The sequence below is a fragment of the Poecilia mexicana genome, unplaced genomic scaffold (assembly GCF_051168715.1).
Source record: "Poecilia mexicana isolate PSO_F unplaced genomic scaffold, ASM5116871v1 scaffold_6, whole genome shotgun sequence".
NCBI classification, from domain to species: Eukaryota; Metazoa; Chordata; class Actinopteri; order Cyprinodontiformes; family Poeciliidae; genus Poecilia; species Poecilia mexicana.
In genome coordinates this window covers 32496464-32514704 of record NW_028263375.1, presented here as the reverse complement: position 1 = coordinate 32514704, position 18241 = coordinate 32496464, and the positions used below count along the sequence as shown (strand labels likewise).

Below are 18241 nucleotides of genomic sequence, written 5' to 3'. Positions count from 1 at the left end.
CAGTAACTTATATTAAAAAGTGTTTTATTGTCCATCTGAATACTGCCCGCTTCCATGGAAGGACAACAAAATATCGCTCTTGTAAACGTGATTACTAAAATCACAATACCCTCACTGTGTATCCTTCTGAGAAATGAACCCAATTAAATAATAAAAAAATCCTCCCATGGGTGATACCACGATAGACAGCGTCCATTTTATACAGTTAACACCTGTATTAAATGATAGTACCACAGCAGTTTTGAATGTCAGTCATCAGAATACCTGGATTTTTTCCGTTGTTTTAAAAAGCTTACGTCAGTCTGCTTTGTTCCATCAATACGCTTCCCGACTGCTCCGCATCGTATGGGGGAGAAAAGAAAAACGACACGCAAGTTGCAAAACTCAGAAACCGAGAATCCGACAGTGAACAGTAAAAAATCAATATGAGTGTCGAATCAACACATGATGTGAAACATAGATGATTAGGCGGCGCAGCAGGTGATTAGCATGATGAGTGAAGATTACTGGTGGTGAGCGTCAAACGATGAAAGAAACTAAAGAGGACAACAATAAACCAAGACAGGATAATGTTATTCAAAGAAAACTAAATAGATATGAATAAAGAACAAAATAAACTAAGAAACTAAATTAAATACAGAAGAATAAGCTGGTATATACGGCAAGAATAAACAAAAGCACAGAGCTGCTCCACCAGAAACTCACAGAAACACTGCAGAGAAGAAGAGTTATGGTTAATGCAGTTGCAGTTACATCCATGTTTTAATGTTGCAGAGCACTGTCGTTTTGCAAATAGATCAAAGTTTAAACTGGCATTCCTGTACATCTTTTATCTGGTCACTTTTTGACCAGATAAAAGACCTACTGATTTGAAGTTGAATGTCCATTACATTTTTTGTAGACGCCTGTAAAAAATAATTTCTATTCCCATGGCTATTTTGTTCTCTGGAAAATTACTTTTGATGATAAATACGAAAACAAGCATAAAAATCAAAACATTAACAATAGTGATAGTAATATTAATAATAAAATAATATTCAGTGCAAAGTAACCTACAGGGACCTGCATAATGGATAGGGGGGTGCTGGCCCAAAAAAGGTGAGAAACACTGGTTTAAACCATTTTTCTTATAAATAAGTATTTCAGACTTGAACTTGGTGAAGAACTTCCCATATTTATATTGATGATCATTTCTCTCTGATGATCTATTACTGCTTCCTGCAACATGTGGGGAGAACATTCATACAGATCTTTATTCGAAATACAGTGAGCCCTCGCTATAACGCAGTTCACCTTTCATGGCCTCGCGGATTTTTTCCACAGTGCATTGTGTTCTGCATTCTGATTGGCTAAACAGTCTCCACACCTCTTCTCTACCTGTGTGCCAATAATGTTACGGTAATATATGTGTTACAGCTTGGAAAATTTTGGCAAACATTTTTGCCCAGGAGAAAAAAGAGCGACAACAACTACCAATAGCTATGTTCTTCTCTCGAAAAAACACACCTGCACCACAGGCTTCAGGAGAAAAGACACTACAGAGCAGAGTCAGGCCTCAGCGTCACAGTCAGAAGCACAGTGAAATACGCGAGTCACAATTTGTCCTACTGTACTTCGTATTGATGATAAAAATTATTGTTTTACTGTAGTTATTTATAAGAAAGCATTCTATTTGTTAAAAAAATGCTTGGGCCTGAAAACAGGTTTTGTTCTTTGGTTTCAATGCATGTATTTAATTATGCTGTATAATAATTGGAAAAAATAAAGGTAACTACTTCACGGATTTCACCTATCACGGGTTCTTTTCAGAACGCAACCATCGCGAAAAACGATGGTTCATTTACATCAAATTTGTTAACTTGTAATAGCAGATAGAGGATGAGAGGAATCAGGGTCTGACCAGCTGATTTTGATTTTGGCCAATACATATTTTTTTCTGTGCTGCATAGAGCAAAAAAGTCCAGGATTGGATTGGAAGAGACAAAAATGTGGATCTGTGCATCCCTGTTCTTCTCCCAAAGAAGAACAGGGATGCACAGAACCACTTGAATATGTCCAGAACAGTAAAATCTAGGTAGGAAAAAAATACTGTCAATTCCTGTGGCACTACTGAAGTAAAACATGTCAAGCAGGTTAAAAACCATCAATACTTCCATCTCTGAACACATACATTTTCTATATTAAAGTTTTTTGGTATTGATTTTTAGTGCGAAACAGTCGAAGAACTTAAATCATTGTTTACCTGACGGAGAGAATCTATGATGGGAGCATCTTCTAATGTGTTGCATGGTTCCATGGAAAGGGCAGAATGTACTAGAATCCCCTTCACCCACGGATCACTGAGTGAAACCTAACAAAGATGAATGTGAAGAAACGAACAGACTAGTCAGGAAAGAGGGAAAGATAAATGCAGCAATGTTCATGCGCAGCCTCACAACTTCCTCCTAGTTTGCGTGTAGAGGAAAAATTTGTGCTAAAGTTTAGATTGGGCCCAAAAACCCCAACCTGACCCAGACTGAGACCCGGTCCAACCAAACTGATTAGCTTTAATTAGAGGCTTGAGCCTGAAGTAAACCCAACATATTATTTTAATTAAGATTTTACTGCTTTTGTTTTCAAAGCACTATTTGAATAAGCAGCATATCTTCTCCCAGCTTTGGTATAACATCTTCCAGCTCTATTTTTGTCTTTTATTCTAATGCAGGATAAGTGGGACGATTGATTGATTTAACAACGTGAACTGTCTACTCCACCATTTAAACAATATATTAACACAACATATCGTTGTCTTTAGTTTTCTCTGTTCTGTACTGTAGGATTGTTAACACGCTTATTCAGCCAAAACTTGGAATGCGCTTTTTAACCACACACTCAAAAGTATCATGCCAATAGCTCTTCAACATGCTGTAAGCTCCCAGGCAGCAAGACGCATTTAGTTCAGTGTCCATGCTGGAGATGATATTCAGAAGGGATGCAGGGTTTCCCCCAGAAAACTTGCTAAGCCGGTGGGCAGGGTGACGAGACGGTCCACCGGTGGTCCACCGTGTTTTTGTATTAAAAGATATTAAGGTGCCAGGAAATGTAAAAGTATTACTGTGTAATTATATGTTACGGGAAAAGATCTTCGGTGAAATGCTATTTAAACCCACAACTAGTCTAAAAACAACAAATTTGCACTTCTGTTTAATGTAAATTAAGTCAGCGGCTCCATCAGGCCCCCAAGGGCTTCAGGGGCCCCATAAATGATAATATTTTAAAACAAACCACAGATACATAAATGTAACACTTGTTTATTGAGATTATCAATGCTGTTAAATTTTATTCAATTGTTTAGGCATACATAAATTAAATTATTTTAAATTGTTTAACATTTAAATACAAGATTTTAAGGAGCTGGCAAGTTTACTTTGTAAAACTTCAAAGAACAATATTCATAGTTAGACTGTTTCGTTACCATAGCAACAATCTGATGCTGTGAGTTTAATCTTTGAATTTACAAATATAAATTAGTAAACTGCGATTATAACTTATTGCTTTTTAGGCTGGCCAATTAAACTACTCCCTTCTCCCATAATTCACTAAATCTAACACAGAAGCTGTTAGAGGTGCTGATATTTTTAGCAACAAAAGGGGCCTCTAAGTCAGATTCTGCTTAAGGCCTCATACAGCCTTGGACCGGCCCTGCCTGATGAGGTAATCTGCTGCATTACGCAGAAATGCGCAACAAACGGGAGATTTAATTCAATGCTGCTTTTTAATAAGCATCAGAGAAACTATTCTGGTTGGTCGAGTTTATGAGACGAGTTTCTCAGATCTCCGTGTGGCCGCACGTATTAACTCTAAATAGACACCGCATTTGATATGGTTTGATGCATCGTGTAACAGGAAAAATAATAATAAAAATAATAATAAAATAATATAAAATCAGCGTGATGCGTGACTCCGAGGAGAGCGCGAAAGCTCCTCACCAGACTGAACCTGCATGATGAGGTTAGCGCTGCTCGTTATCCACAAACGCTCCGGCTGATTTAACGCTCCGACAGACGTAAACTTTACAGGGAAGACAGACACAGAGCCACACGCTGGGCAGTGTGTTGAGATGTAAACGCCGCATATAATTGTTCGTTAACAAAGATAAGTCATTCTCACCACTCCACAACGCGCACCTCTGAATTCGCTTCAAGTTATTCCTGCAGTTCACATTGAGCTGCGCAACCAGAGCTAACGCGGCGAGTTTTAAACTCTTACCTAGAGTTCTCCAAAGGATCATAATTCCTCACAGTAGGTTTATGTAAATATCCATACAGGTCAGCCTGTGTCCAGTTTGAGGAAAAAGGAGGCGCACACGATCCCGCTGAGGTAAAGCAGCGGCAGCGCGCGAGGCAAAGCGCAGAGGCAAACGCAGAGGCAAACGCAGAGGCAAACGCAGAGGCAAAGCACAGAGGCGCCAGCGGTGTGATTGGTACGTGCGCTGTCGGGTTTAAATGCATAAACTATAAACCTATCATTTAGGAATAAATCTGCTCTGCTAGTGAAATGCTCAGAGCAAAAGAGACGCTTGCAGCCTGGCTTTAAAAAAAAAAAAGAGATTTTTTTTCCCCCTAGAAACACAAACAAGCAACGCTTAGCCTGGCGGCGGGGCTAGTAAAGCATGGCGGGCCGCCAGGCTTATAATACACTGGGGGAAACCCGGGGATGTTTTGTTTTTTTGGTTGCTTGTTTTAGTTACCTCTGCTATGTACTCTGTGCTTAAAGTTGCAAGTGTCCTGCGTGTCTGCACCAAGTATAGTCAGGGGTGTATATTGCAATCTGTAACAATGATGGACAGGCTTCAGATTTTTCAGTCGATTTACAAAAATACCCTGTCAAATATGGAAAATATTCTGTTAACGCGATCCCCTGGTCTAAAAACATCCAGGATGAAAACCTCCTCCAGAGCATCCTGACCTCAGACTGCAGCCAAGGTTCATTTTTTAGCAGGACAACAACCCGAAGTACGGTCCTTCAAAACCGCCATCACAATAAAACTTAACTTACATGCAAATATGCTAAACTAGTTGCATTATGTCCAGCCGAGAATTAGAACGGTTGTTTTTAGACGTATCAAGGGGTGTACTCTGCCCCTGATCACAAGCCATCAAGTAACCCTGACCAGGATACTGCAGGTGTGAAGGATGGAAAGATACATTTTTAAATTGCCCTTATATAAGTGCTATTTAATTTAGGGATACATAAGCCAGTGGTCTCAAATTCCAGTCCTCATTGGCCAGAATCCTGCAACTTTTTGAAGTCTCTCTGCTTCAGTAAACAGCTTGACTGCATGCTACTCAGGCAGTTTAGCCATTTCATTCATATGTTTATGACAAAAGATACATTTAAAAGTTGCAGGACGCTGGTCCTCTAGGATTACAGTTTGAGACCACTGGCATAAACAGTACAATCAAAGCCCAGCATAAAACATATTCTTACTGAGGCCTTCAATAAGTGATCGCAATTTTTAAGTGGAAGCCTTTGCAAAGAATTCTGTTTCAAATACTAAAAGTCAAGAAAACATACCACATCATCTCCAGCATCAGGATCGGAGTTGAAAGGCTCTGGGTTCAGCCACTCTAAAAGACTACAGCAGGGGGGAAATCAAAAATCATGATTCAAGTCACAGCTTTGCAAAGGACCAATACAATGAAAGAAAGAGATAAAAGGATGAAACGTCAATATGATTTACAAATATTGTCACAAAGGATTTCTACAGGCAGGGAATACGTTCCTGTATGCCCAGAGCCAACAGAGGTTTATTCTGGGGATTCAATGAGTATTCACTTCAAAACACACATTTTCAATATTTCTAAAACAATGTTTGATCTTCTTTATGCTCAATAGTAATTAAAACTAGAATATCTAAAAAATCTGGACTCTAACTTAGATGAGATACGCTGGATAAAACAAAAAACTTGGTTTTTACTGGTGAGAGCACAATTGTATAAACTAACTCAGATGACTGTGTTCACAATACATTTTTGTGGTTGTTGATCTCAATTTCTGGCTCCTTTAATAGCACAGTTTTTTTAGAGATGTGAATGTTTCTTTTCAATAGACACCAAAAATAACTACGGCTAAGCAACAGTCTAATATCAGAAGCAGATCTTGGGCCCACCGTGAGCAGACTTTGTCCTCTTCACTCCTCCTCATTCCACACTCCACTGATGTACTTAAATCACTACAATGGCAGATAAAATCAGTTAAAGGGAGCTTTTTATATGATATTGCATTGCAAACAATATCCAGTCACAATATTACTTAGACAAACTACATAAATATTTTATTGTCAAATGTATGTTGATAATAAAGCACATTCACCTTGCTTCCGCATGCCCAGGACTTTCAACCAGAATACTTTGAGAAACATCTCCAGTTTTACTTTGCAGGCTGTTGGAAAAACAAGTTCAAGTAAAATTAGTTGACAGAAATTACTCTTCAAGAGTAATCCCAGTTTTAAGAATAAAATTAAGCATAAAATCTGCTGCAAATGTGCAGAAGAGTCCCTAAAAAGATCAGTTTTTGAACATGTACATTTTTCTAACAAGTCAATTTATCTCTAATACAGTTTTTGAAAATAAAAAAAAAAGTTGAATCATCTCCATTATGTAGCATTAAAATTTGTTCAAAATACAATAATTGATAAATATAAATTATCTATGTTATTCTTTACTGTAATTGTGTGCATTAATGTCCTTTTAGGGCTATTTGTCATTTAAAAGCATAATAAAAGAAAATACAGTAATTTATCAATATAAATTATCTATGTTATTCTTTACTGTAAATGTTATGTGCATTAATGTCCTTTTAGGGCTATTTGTAATTTAAAAACATAATAAAAGAAAGATACACTTGAGCTGCTTTGGCAGAAAGAAAGATGCTCTTCTGCAACAAATATGCAGAAAATATTTTCAAAACTTATCCAAACATTTCTATCAATTGTATTTATTTATTGTATCAATTTGCAGATTGAATTACCTTAAATTAAGTAAAAACAATTGCTATTGATGTGTGCAGAGTATTATGCATACATCAATAAGACTGTAAAACCAAAAATAAAAACAAAGAACAGCTCTCACTAACTGATAAGAACAATAAGAATGGCTACTTAGTTTCTGAGAACATGCTGGCAGCATCCTGCTCTTGTTCAGTGCCAGTTTCAGACAGTTCAGTTATCTCAGGTTGACAGTTGTTCAGGTCATCATTCTTCTCCACCTGCAAGAGAGACAAACCAACCAAACCTAACTCTTCTAACAGCACGAGCTTTGAGTAAACATGATTCAACATATTAGTGCGGGAAAGAAACTCCCAGAACTGTCAAAACTATGAAGGATAAGAAAAATTCTATCCAAGTGGTATGGTGTTCCTGAGTCAGTACCTGGGTCAACTTCAATGAGGTTTGTATCAATAAACTGAAGTTTGAACATGCAGGATGCTGGTGCAAAAAGAAAAGTGCTGGCTTTACTATATTCAGTGCCAATTTAAAATTTACTGGGGGGGGAATTGCTTAAAGGGGCATTATTATGTAAAATTGACTTTTTGAGCTTTGCATTATGTTATGTTATTCCCTCATCAAAAATATATCCCTTGATTCTTTCATGCATGTTTGAGAAATCCTTTAATTTCCCATGGCAACCATTGAGCTGTGCAAAGTGCCTGGTTGGACCTAGCACCACTTTCAAGCTGCAGTGTTCAAGCTTCCGAACTTCTGCCTCACAGAGCAGCCATCCCCTCAGCTCCTTCACACTCACCAGCAGCAAATAGTAAAGACCTGGTGGAACTGTTGAAAAATAAATAAAAATGTCTAAATGCAAACTACACTTGACCTTCTGCCTGTGCTACCTATAGAGAAGAAAAATCAGATAAGAAAAAAGAAGAAAAAAATCAGAGAATAAAATATTTTCGAGTGTGAAAGAGCACTTCTGAAATATCTGTAAAAACTTTTTTTAACAGAATTTTTATCAGGCCATATTATCTTTTTCTCAGCAAGTTAAAATCTCTCTTTACCTGTGAAGATCCTGTGTCATCACCCCTACATCTGGCCTCTGGTCTGACGTCTCCTTCCTGGCTTTGCTCTTTCTATTGAGGCAATAAGGATTTATTTTAAATATGAGGGAAGAACAGTAATCCCAACTTCTGTACTTAAATTAAAGATGGTTTATTCCTGGCACTAAATAGCAAAATATGTTAGGCAACAACATCCTTTTAGTCTTCTTCTTAGTCTTAACATAATAAACTAGGATATAATTATTAGTGACCATTTAGCTAACATTATTTGCCTGCAACAGCCTTTCTCAACTTACTGAATTTGTTGGGAGGAAAACTATGAAGTTTTTTTTTTTTTTGCCTTTTCCTGGCTCTGCCAGATTGTTGAACACACCATGGTCAGAATTCACACCTGGATCTGTACAAATCTGTATGTCCACCAACCACATCGAAACATCAGTTTTCTCTTGATGCTCACTTTTACAATTGTCTTTGCGAATCAGAATTCCCACCTGGGACTTGGGATGTAAACAATGTTGAAATACTTCAGAGTTTTACAATTAGATGCCTCAAGGAAAGTTAACATCTTTATCAATTCCTAAAATTAAATATAAATATAATATAATTGAGATTTTTAAGTGATCTCACGTCCATGTCTCCCAGTTGATTGCCTCTGCCAGGATTTAGAAACTTCAAGAACCTGCACAAGAGAAAGGTTCTTACCAATAAGTCAGAAAAGAATCTATTGTCATGTTCAGCAAATGACATATGCAAGTGTAAAATGCTCAACCTCACCTGAACAGACCAAGGCTTTTAGTTAGCGCTGAAGCAAGAGAGAAGTCAGTTTCCTCTGAGGAATCACTGAAAAAGGAGGTCAGTTTATGTCATTATGGTATTAAAGTCTTTTAAATTCCTGTTACAGAATCATGTTGCTAACAGATTCAAGAACTAAGATATTACAAAGCTGGTGGAACAGCTTAGAAAAACTATCAAATAAACATCCAGATCCACAATAATTAAGACACACACAAACACATTAACACACACATGAGAAAAGGTGGGACGTGCCTGGAACCCCTCACCAGGGAGGCATCCAGGAGGTATCCTTACCAGATGCCCGAGCCACATCAACTGGCTCCTCTCGATGTGGAGGAGCAGCGGCTCTACTCTGAGTCCCTCCCGGATGACCGAGCTTCTCACCCTATCTCTAAGGGAGAGCCCAGCCACCCTGCGGAGGAAACTCATTTCAGCCACTTGTATCCAGGACCTCGTTCTTTCAGTCATGACCCAAAACTCATGACCATAGATGAGGTTGGGAACATAGATCAACCAGTAAATCAAGAGCTTTGCTGTTTAACTCAGCTCTCTCTTCACCACGACGGACCGGTACAGCACCCACTTCACGGCAGACACTGCGCCAATCCACCTGTCGATCTCCCACTCCTTTCTTCCCTCATTCGTGAACAAGAACCCCAGATACTTAAACTACTCCACTTGGAGCAGGACACCACTCTTGACCCAGAGAAGGCACTCTACCCTTTTCCGGCTCAAGACCAGGGCCTCGGATTTGGAGGGACTGATCCTCATCCCAGCCGCTTCACAATCGGCTGCAAACCGCTCCAGTGAGAGCTGCAGATCACGGCTTGATGAAGCCAATAGGACCACATCATCCGCAAAAAGCAGAGAGGCAATCCTAAGGCCACCAAAACGGATCCCCTCAATACCTCGGCTGCGCCTGTTCAACTTTAACCTGCACAAATTGCTTACCTCTCTGCCCCTGAAGCTTTTGGGCCATGCTTGGTTTGGTTGTTAAAGAACATTGGTTCTTCAGTATTCTCTGATCTGCTGCCTTCCTCAGGGATTTGACTCTAAGGGGATTAGAACATCTGAAATCAGCTTATTCAGAAGGTAGTATTAAGAAACACATTACTGGCAGCTTCATCAGTCAGGAAGTTCAGATGACCACAGTTCTTTACTTAAAGTCAGTCACTAAACCAAGCAGGATGGGGAGTTCCTCTTTTTCTTAAACTGGAAAACAAATATAAGGTCAATTTAGTGATTTCTTTTAAAGTGTCTTTGGAAACAAACATGTTTCACAAAACATGTATTGTTTTGTTTTGCGCTCCTTGAGGGCTTGCATAGGGCATGTGCTGGAGGTGGTGAATAGAACATTTCCACTGGCTTTACATCATCTGTGACATACGTACTATTGCAATTAATGTGTGATGAGACCGTTCACAAGACAAACATTTCTTTAAAATAAGATGTAATAGTAGGTATCACTTGGTAGGAGTTGCTACTTTAAAGCAGAAAGTGCACAGAGTACTAAACCTGAGGTAGCGAGGGAGTTGTCAGCCAGTCGCTTGCCTCTGAAGTACCAGGACTCTCTGATGAGCCTGAGGGTAAGAACAGATCAGTCAGTGACTTTGACTGGGATACAAAACAATTTTACTTAATCATCTTTAGAACAGATACTTCAAACCTGCAGTAGATGTCTTTTATAAAAAAATATGTGTTTTACATATTTGTTAACCGTCACTGTGTATAATATAATAAAAATCAAGCTGCTTTGCTTCCTCTGTGCCATCTGCAGAAATACACTGCTTTGGTTCAGAAACAACCAATCACAGCCAGGAAGAAGGCATTAGCACATTCACTTATGCTGCTCACACCTTTCCCTGCACAGTGAGCAAGCTCAAGATTGCTGGTTTACTGCAGCTGTGCTACAGGTGGAGAAACAACCTAAAGTTACAGGAATACTGTTCAGCCACCGTCATCGGTGGCCATGCTAACTAGTCTGTGCATTCACGACCGGCTCCACTGTGGAGGACAGTACTCAATTTATTCACTCAATTTAACAAAGCATATTCTATTACAACATTTACTCTACATGAGTGAAAAGGGAGAAGGAACAAGAAACATCTTGTATAAACGTTCCCCTTTCTCAATAATTTTTTTTTTCATGGCTCCACACTGCACCTTTAAGTTGTGTAGCAGCATTGATGATATGATTCTATGCTTCATTCAAACATTAGATGTCTTATAACACTGAGTTACAAAAAATATATATTTTGGAAGTTGTCTATGTTTTTTCAACTGAATTGGTATTAGTTTGCACCGTTGAACCCATAAATGACATCCATTTTTCTCAATCAGGTTTTTATTCTTAATTCCGTTAGAGAAATCTGATCTTCTGACTAAATTGATAAAATTTTTGTGACATTATCAGGTCATTTCTGTTAATATATCTCATCTGAAAATGTTTTAGGGGAAAAAATGGTTTTCTAACAGAATGTATTAATTAAATGTTACAAACTTGGATTTTTGTAAATTGTATAATAAACACTGATATGGGTAAGTACATGTGAATTGAACATTACGGCTTGATTGTGTAAAATTCTCAGTCTCTTTTCTGTCCTGATGGAATCTCTGCTCCTGCTCATCACTCATTGATCAGATTCTCAGGAAACCGGTCCAGATGTGAGAACAAGTCATGCATTTGATGCTCATGTTGCTCCATAGTTCAGAAAGTTGACCTGATTGAGCAAAACCAAAGTGATTTTTGGATTCAGCTCATAAAATAATCCTAAGAACAGTTGTAAAACCCCAGACAATATTTTGGCTGTTGACCAGTGGAATCATCCCGGTGGACTTTTTATCAACTGATCCGCCAAATCTACTGATAAGGTAAACTGATGTTACTCAGCAGAACATATCAAGATCAAACATAACACCTTTTCTGTTAAATTGTAGACTTTCAATATCCTCTAAGATGGCATCCTTTTGAGCTGATATCATCACTTTCAATTCCAGTTTTTCTAAACTTTTAAAATAAGTTTAAAAAAACTTAAAATAGGTCCCACTTTCTAGACTAGCTATTACCCCTTATCAATTCTCTGAGCTATTTTCATATTTTTATAGTAAGCTCACTCTGACATGGAATCTTCCTACCAGTAAAAGAGATGAAACAAGAGGCCAACCTTCACATGCCTGGTTTCCTCAAAAACCCAGGGCTCCAGGACGCAACCAAGTATTGAGTGCATAGAAATGAACATGCTTTCCAAAAGCTTGGCATTTGTGTTTAAAGTCTATTTTTTTAATTGTCCTTTTGTTATATTCTATTTTTTTTTGAGACACTACATATTCTTCATTACATTGTAAGCCAGAAATAGTTAAAATTCAAGAATCGCTCCAAATGTATTTTTTACTGCAGTGAGCCTCTATGTAGCCAAACTCCGTCAAGTATGGCATGGCACAGTTTTTATGCCATATTAGATTCATCGTGTTGATGCATTTTGACGTGCTTCACCCCACGTGCTTCAATTTTCCGCAGCAATACGCAAACTTCCCTATTCACTCAGTGTGTTATAGCTCCACACGACATCGCCTGGGTTTGTTGCTGCACATTTGTGCAGTGTGAAGAAAAGAGGAGACCAGCTGCACAGGCAGGCTGCGAAATGAGATGCAGGTGATCAGATTGTGTGATCGGCAACAAGAGACCTTGATCGGCGATCACCGATCATACACTTTTTTATGGAAATTGGCCGATTATGATCGGTGGCAGATAGATCAGCACACCTCTACTAGAAATTGTATTGCATTTTGTCTCCTTAAATGTATGAGTCATTTTTAAATTCAGAATTAGTATCATCTTTTTGATTGCCTATCTTTTAGTAAATGGGAAGCCTCTGAGAATTATTAATAATTCTGGTCTTTGCTCAGTAGAAGGGTCATACCTCCATGCTCACTGGGCGAATGCAGGTTTTGCTCCATCTGCTTGTCAGAGCATTTGGAAGCAGTCTGAGTTAGGATGCAGGGGGACAACATGAGAGGAAACCTGTCGCAGGCGTCCAGGCCACTGCTGCTGTAACATGCAAACCTATTGGCCACCAGGTCATCATTCACGCAGATCTGTAAAAGAAAGAAATATTATAAACTTCTTACCCCCCATATTATAAGCCTGGCTTGTAATATTCGTTATAATGAATATATAATAAAATGAATATCAAGAACAACAACTACAATGTGGATATGTAATAAAAAATACTAAGGCCAGGACTTTAACGTGTTAATTTTAATTAAATGATTATGTAGATTTTGACGTGTTACAAAAGTTAACGCATTTAATAAAACTATTTTTTACAAACCAGTTTCAGTCAGAATTTTGTATTCATGAGTTTTTTTGGTACACCCATAAATCTGACACACAAGCGACAGCCTCCAAAAACAGCAATAGATGACAAAGTCAGTTCTCTTGTCCACAGACGGTTCATTTTTGCTTCAAAAGAACAATTTGACGGGACTCTGGAAAAGACTGTGTTCACTTGACTTGTGTTCAAGTTGTACCAAAAGGAGTTGACCCATCAGTGAAGTTATTCAAGCCTATAATAGCATCTAAATGCACAACATGTTGCAGCAGCACAGACATCCCCAACGCTAACGTCAGCGTCAACAAATACATTTCTAAAGAAGATCCAGGAATGATCAGGGCTTCCTGAAATACTTGAAAGCTAAATAGGTATAACAGCACTTCACACATGGGTGAATAACCTAATAGATTAAAAACAATTAAATGTCTTTGTTATTAACCTTATACACCTATTTATTCAATAATTAAGCAGCGAGTTTTTGAATTGAGAATGTAGCTTATTTTGTTGATATGTAGTTTTCAATCAAAACTACAATCACAATGTGATTGTGATTCATTACAGATGTTGCAATTAATAATGCCCACCACTAAAAAAAATACATGTACTTATGACAAAGTTCACCTTGATGTTGCTGATGGTAAGATAAAGCTCAATGGAGGTAGAGTCCGACTCCAACTCATGCAACACAGCTTCTGTTTGGGTGGATGCTATGAGGAAAAATCAAACAATTGACAAAAACATTTTAGTACAAATATTAACATCTTATTATGATCATACTAAATTCTAATTCTTTTAACCTCGAAGCAAGTTGTGCAGGTAAAGAGTAGCCGAAAAGTCCCACTGTTTAGATGGTCTGCAGGAAAAAGCAACAGTAATAGTAATATAGGTTAAGTGAAACAGTCAACAATGAAGTGTCAAAAGTTTAAATATTAAATGAAAACAACTCAATTTCTCACTCAAGTTCTACTTTTTCTGCAAGAATAGATACTCGTAGGGTTATTGGTTGGAGTCGTGCCAGATGGAACCTCCTCACCCAAAAAGGAAGCTGGAGGAACTTCTGTAATGGCACTCGTATTCTTGGTAGGAGACAAGAAACAAGAAAATACAATTTAACAATCAGCACAGCCCTTACACATCTGAGATTGTAACTGCTACTTACTTATGTAATAAGTAAGTTTCACTTTGAGCTGGGAACCAGAGCTATATTTGCCTTACTTGTCTAAGGAGACCACAATCATTTCTCCGTGGTCAACCAGGAAGCAAAAGGCTCGACAGCATGTTGGGTCGGTGATGACGGACCGCACCACAGCACGACACCATGACTTCTTGGCAGCCCAGTATACCACATACACCTGAGAGGTAAAACAGAAACACAAAATCACAGGACAAGTCAAAGTTGAGCTGTTTTGCAGCATTAAAACTTTGTTATATCTTCCTGACTACCAGGGAAAAAAATATTGTCCAATCACCATTTTTTTTAATTTCACAATCTTTGTAAGGCAATTAGAATACTGAAAAAAATTTTTTGGAAAAAAAGTTTTTATTTTTGAAATATATTGTGTCCACTACAGTGGACATCGGAATGCCATACATTTGAAACTGAGCCTTGATGGAAACCAGTTTGTCCCAAAGAAAATATCCAAACATCAACATAAGAATGAATTTCACATTGACAAAACTGAGCACTGTTGCCTAGCAAGAAGGTTCTGGGTTCGATTCCCAGTCCGGGGTCTTTCTGCATGGAGTTTGCATGTTCTCCCTGTGCGAGATGCAGGACAAAACAGAAGATAATTATAAATGTCCACTACAGAGGACAATTTTTCAACTTTTAAATACTATGATAAAATACAGTCAAAATAATTCATGGAATGTTTTAATATGCTGCTAAATAAGAGACATATTCTAAATAAGAAACTTATTTAGAAAAAGAAACTTATTTAGAATATGCCAACAAAATTTTAAACCAAAATTTGCACAATAAAAAGTATTACGCACTTACTTTGTCTCTTCCTATAAAATGTGCTTGTACTGATGGACGCCATTTTTCTGAATGAGGAAAAGGAAGGTACTAAAGTCCTCCCTTCACATTTGGTATCATTGAAAAGCCCTAAATGTCCTCTGTAGATACCAAAATAAATTAATTCAGTAGAATGCAATGGGTGGGAGATATTCAAGTTTACAAATGTCCTCTGCAGAGGACAAATTTGAACTACTGGTAGTCAGGAGGAAAATCATACAAATACCAAGATAAATAACTTCTTTACCGACAGTCCGTGTGGATTCACATCAAACAATTTAACATCAAGAATTCTATCATTAATTATTGCAAAAGCTGCTCAATATATACTGCTCAAAAAAATAAAGGGAACATTTCACTTTAATTTTGTGTGTGGCTCCAAATCCAGGCCTCCATTGGTCAATAAATTTGATTTCCATTGATGATTTTTGTGTGATTTTGTTGTCAGCACATTCAACTTTGTACAGAACAAAGTATTCAATGAGAATATTTCATTCATTCAGATCTAGGATGTGTTATTTGAGTGTTCCCTTTATTTTTTTGAGCAGTGTATTAGCCAAGCTTGCCCAAGTAAGGGTGAAAAACAAACTCAAAACATAATTCATCATTCAAACACAAAATAGCCTTTCAACTTTAACTTTCAGTGTAAACTGTGATTTAACTAGATGTTCTATTGATAAAACAACAGCAGAGTTCCCTCTCTATTTCATCCACTGCATTGAGGAGAACACACACCTCAATGTATTATAAGCCTGGCAGGCCACCAGGCTTTACTTGCCCCCACCAGGCTGAGCATTGCTTGTTTTTATTTTAAAAAATTGTTTAAATTAAATCGATATTGAAAAAAGTGGATTGATAAATTCCCAACTATGTATTTACTGCCAACCTCCCTGTAGATTTGAGAAGTTTAGGATTAGCTGCAAGATGTCTTCATAAAAAAGAAAGGCTGAATGCAGTCAAAGGCCTGCTGATTCTGGCAAGTGACAAGTAATTTAGTCCTAGAGTCAAGATAAGAGGTGTAAGGCAGGCAGAGCTGCATACACATGCAGCTCTGCCTGCCTTACAAAAAACCACAGAATTTGCCCATTTTTGATCTTTGATCAAATGTCTTTTTGATCTGCAAATTAATTACTTAAAAAAATATACAATGCGATTTTCTGGAATTTTGTTTTAAATTCGATCACTCACAGTTGAAGAGTACCTATGATAAAAATTCAAGACTTCTAAATGCTTTGAAAGTGAGAAGATGTGCAAAATCAACAGTGCATTTCCCCACTGTAGTGATATTGATAGTTTATACTGTCATTCTGCTAAAATTATATACTAACACAGTCCTGGTCTGACCCTTCAAACGAACATACTTACAATATCACATTGCCATGCACATTTCACTGTGGTTGTAGTGTAAGAATTTTGAATGTTTTTAGATCGTCTTCAAGACGTTCAACAGTCAAAAAGACTTAAAAAGGTTTATATGAGAAATCATTACAGCAGAAATTTCTAATCTAGAATTTTAACAAAAAACATGTTCAGATGGAAGAATTTAAGACCAAAAATATCCAAATCATAGCCAGCTCTAAATGTATCTGACAAAAAACTGTTAGGGTTTCAATACCTGTCCTTCCTCTAATGAAGTGGGTTTCAGTTGATGTAGATTTTGAGTGACATCGTGGTAGAAAAGGTTCATCTGAGCCTGGAGAATCGTGTAATGTTCTGTGGTCTCCACACTCCCATCTGCACCGCAAACAACCCGACCCCAGAGGCAAGATGGATTCTCAACCTTCAGAGGTCAGGAGAAACCAACACACAAATCATCTTTCAAACTCATACTTAGATATTTTAAGTGACCACAAGCTCTGTTAAATTGATAAACACTAGAAACGAAGTGGTTTTATGTTAATGGAACAGTATATTAGGCAAAGAAATGAATCAATATAGTTAATTTACATTATATTTATTTAAACACTGCCAAATCACAACAAATATCTCAAAACACTTTACAAAAAAAGTCTAAGTGGAGAAGAACTACAGCTGGAACCAGATGTTTAAACACACCAAAAAATTTAGACATTTTTCACTGTCTCAAGTTAAATCAGACTCCAAAAAAATCTCTTGTTCTATGTCAGTTAGAATTTCCAAAATTATTTCTATATGCTACATGCCACAATAATGAAAGATTATGTCAAATTTATTTGTTAATGTCTTTGATACAGAATGATGATCAACTTTTTAAACCATAAGGGAAAGTTCAGAAAATGAGGGCGTGGCTTTGAAAACTTCTGATAGGCTAACTAACACATTGGAGTTAATTGGAGGCACATTTGTGGATGCATTTCAAGGCCTCAGCTGGAACACACTGCTTTCTTGTTTGACACAATGGAGAAGAAACTATGTAAACAAATATGGTGGGCCACTGATACTGTGTTCAAAAGTCTCCAGTCTTCTCAAATCATGGATTTTCTGTAATTTGCCATAAATGTAGACTACTTTTGTGGTATTCAAATGATTTTTATAAATGCAGCCTCGTCCTTTAAGAAAAAGTAAAACCTCCCTCTTCTCTCTATCTATCTATCTATATATATATATATATATATATATATATATATATATATATATATATATATATATATCAAAAACGACAGCTGCGTATCGGACGCCAACTTCAATACTTCAGTGTCGTGGCAGAATGCTTCTTACCTTCAAAATAGATATTTCCAACATTTTGTGAAAGAACTGGAAGCTGAGAAACAAGAAAACATAAGCAGCAAATGTTAAAGAGTTTATTTGGGACGGAATAAAAGCCACAATCTAACCGTGCCCAACTTGTCAGCTAGCTTTACTTGTTAGCTAAGCTAGCTGACGTAAGTAAATGGGGTTTCTCTAATATACAATAAAAATAAGTTTATACATCCTTAATAAACCAGCTAATGTCTTTGTAAAGCACATTTTAACATCGGTAAAATTACATTCTCTGTTGTTCGTTGGGTTATTTACAGCTTACTCAATGCAACAAAGCATACCTTTCTCAGAGGTTCACCAATTACCGCTGACTGAT

The 18241-nt window shown here is 37.4% G+C and overlaps 1 protein-coding gene across 1 annotated transcript in view; it reads right to left on the bottom strand.

The window, feature by feature from the left end:
* Positions 1–17922, bottom strand: part of tdrd12 (tudor domain containing 12) — a 56713-nt gene extending 38791 nt beyond the window's left edge. The window contains exons 1-17 of the mRNA XM_088006620.1: positions 17884–17922; positions 16802–16966; positions 14385–14521; positions 14126–14245; positions 13967–14022; positions 13791–13876; positions 12756–12930; positions 10351–10415; positions 9787–9887; positions 8815–8880; positions 8668–8719; positions 8041–8112; positions 7142–7248; positions 6355–6423; positions 6152–6214; positions 5557–5617; positions 2243–2350 (exon numbers count right to left, since the gene is read on the bottom strand). Coding sequence (XP_087862746.1) covers positions 2243–2350; positions 5557–5617; positions 6152–6214; positions 6355–6423; positions 7142–7248; positions 8041–8112; positions 8668–8719; positions 8815–8880; positions 9787–9887; positions 10351–10415; positions 12756–12930; positions 13791–13876; positions 13967–14022; positions 14126–14245; positions 14385–14521; positions 16802–16966; positions 17884–17907 — 1527 coding nt within the window. The 5' untranslated portion in view covers positions 17908–17922. The remainder of the gene's footprint in view (positions 1–2242; positions 2351–5556; positions 5618–6151; positions 6215–6354; positions 6424–7141; positions 7249–8040; positions 8113–8667; positions 8720–8814; positions 8881–9786; positions 9888–10350; positions 10416–12755; positions 12931–13790; positions 13877–13966; positions 14023–14125; positions 14246–14384; positions 14522–16801; positions 16967–17883) is intronic.
* Positions 17923–18241: the final 319 nt, after the last annotated feature.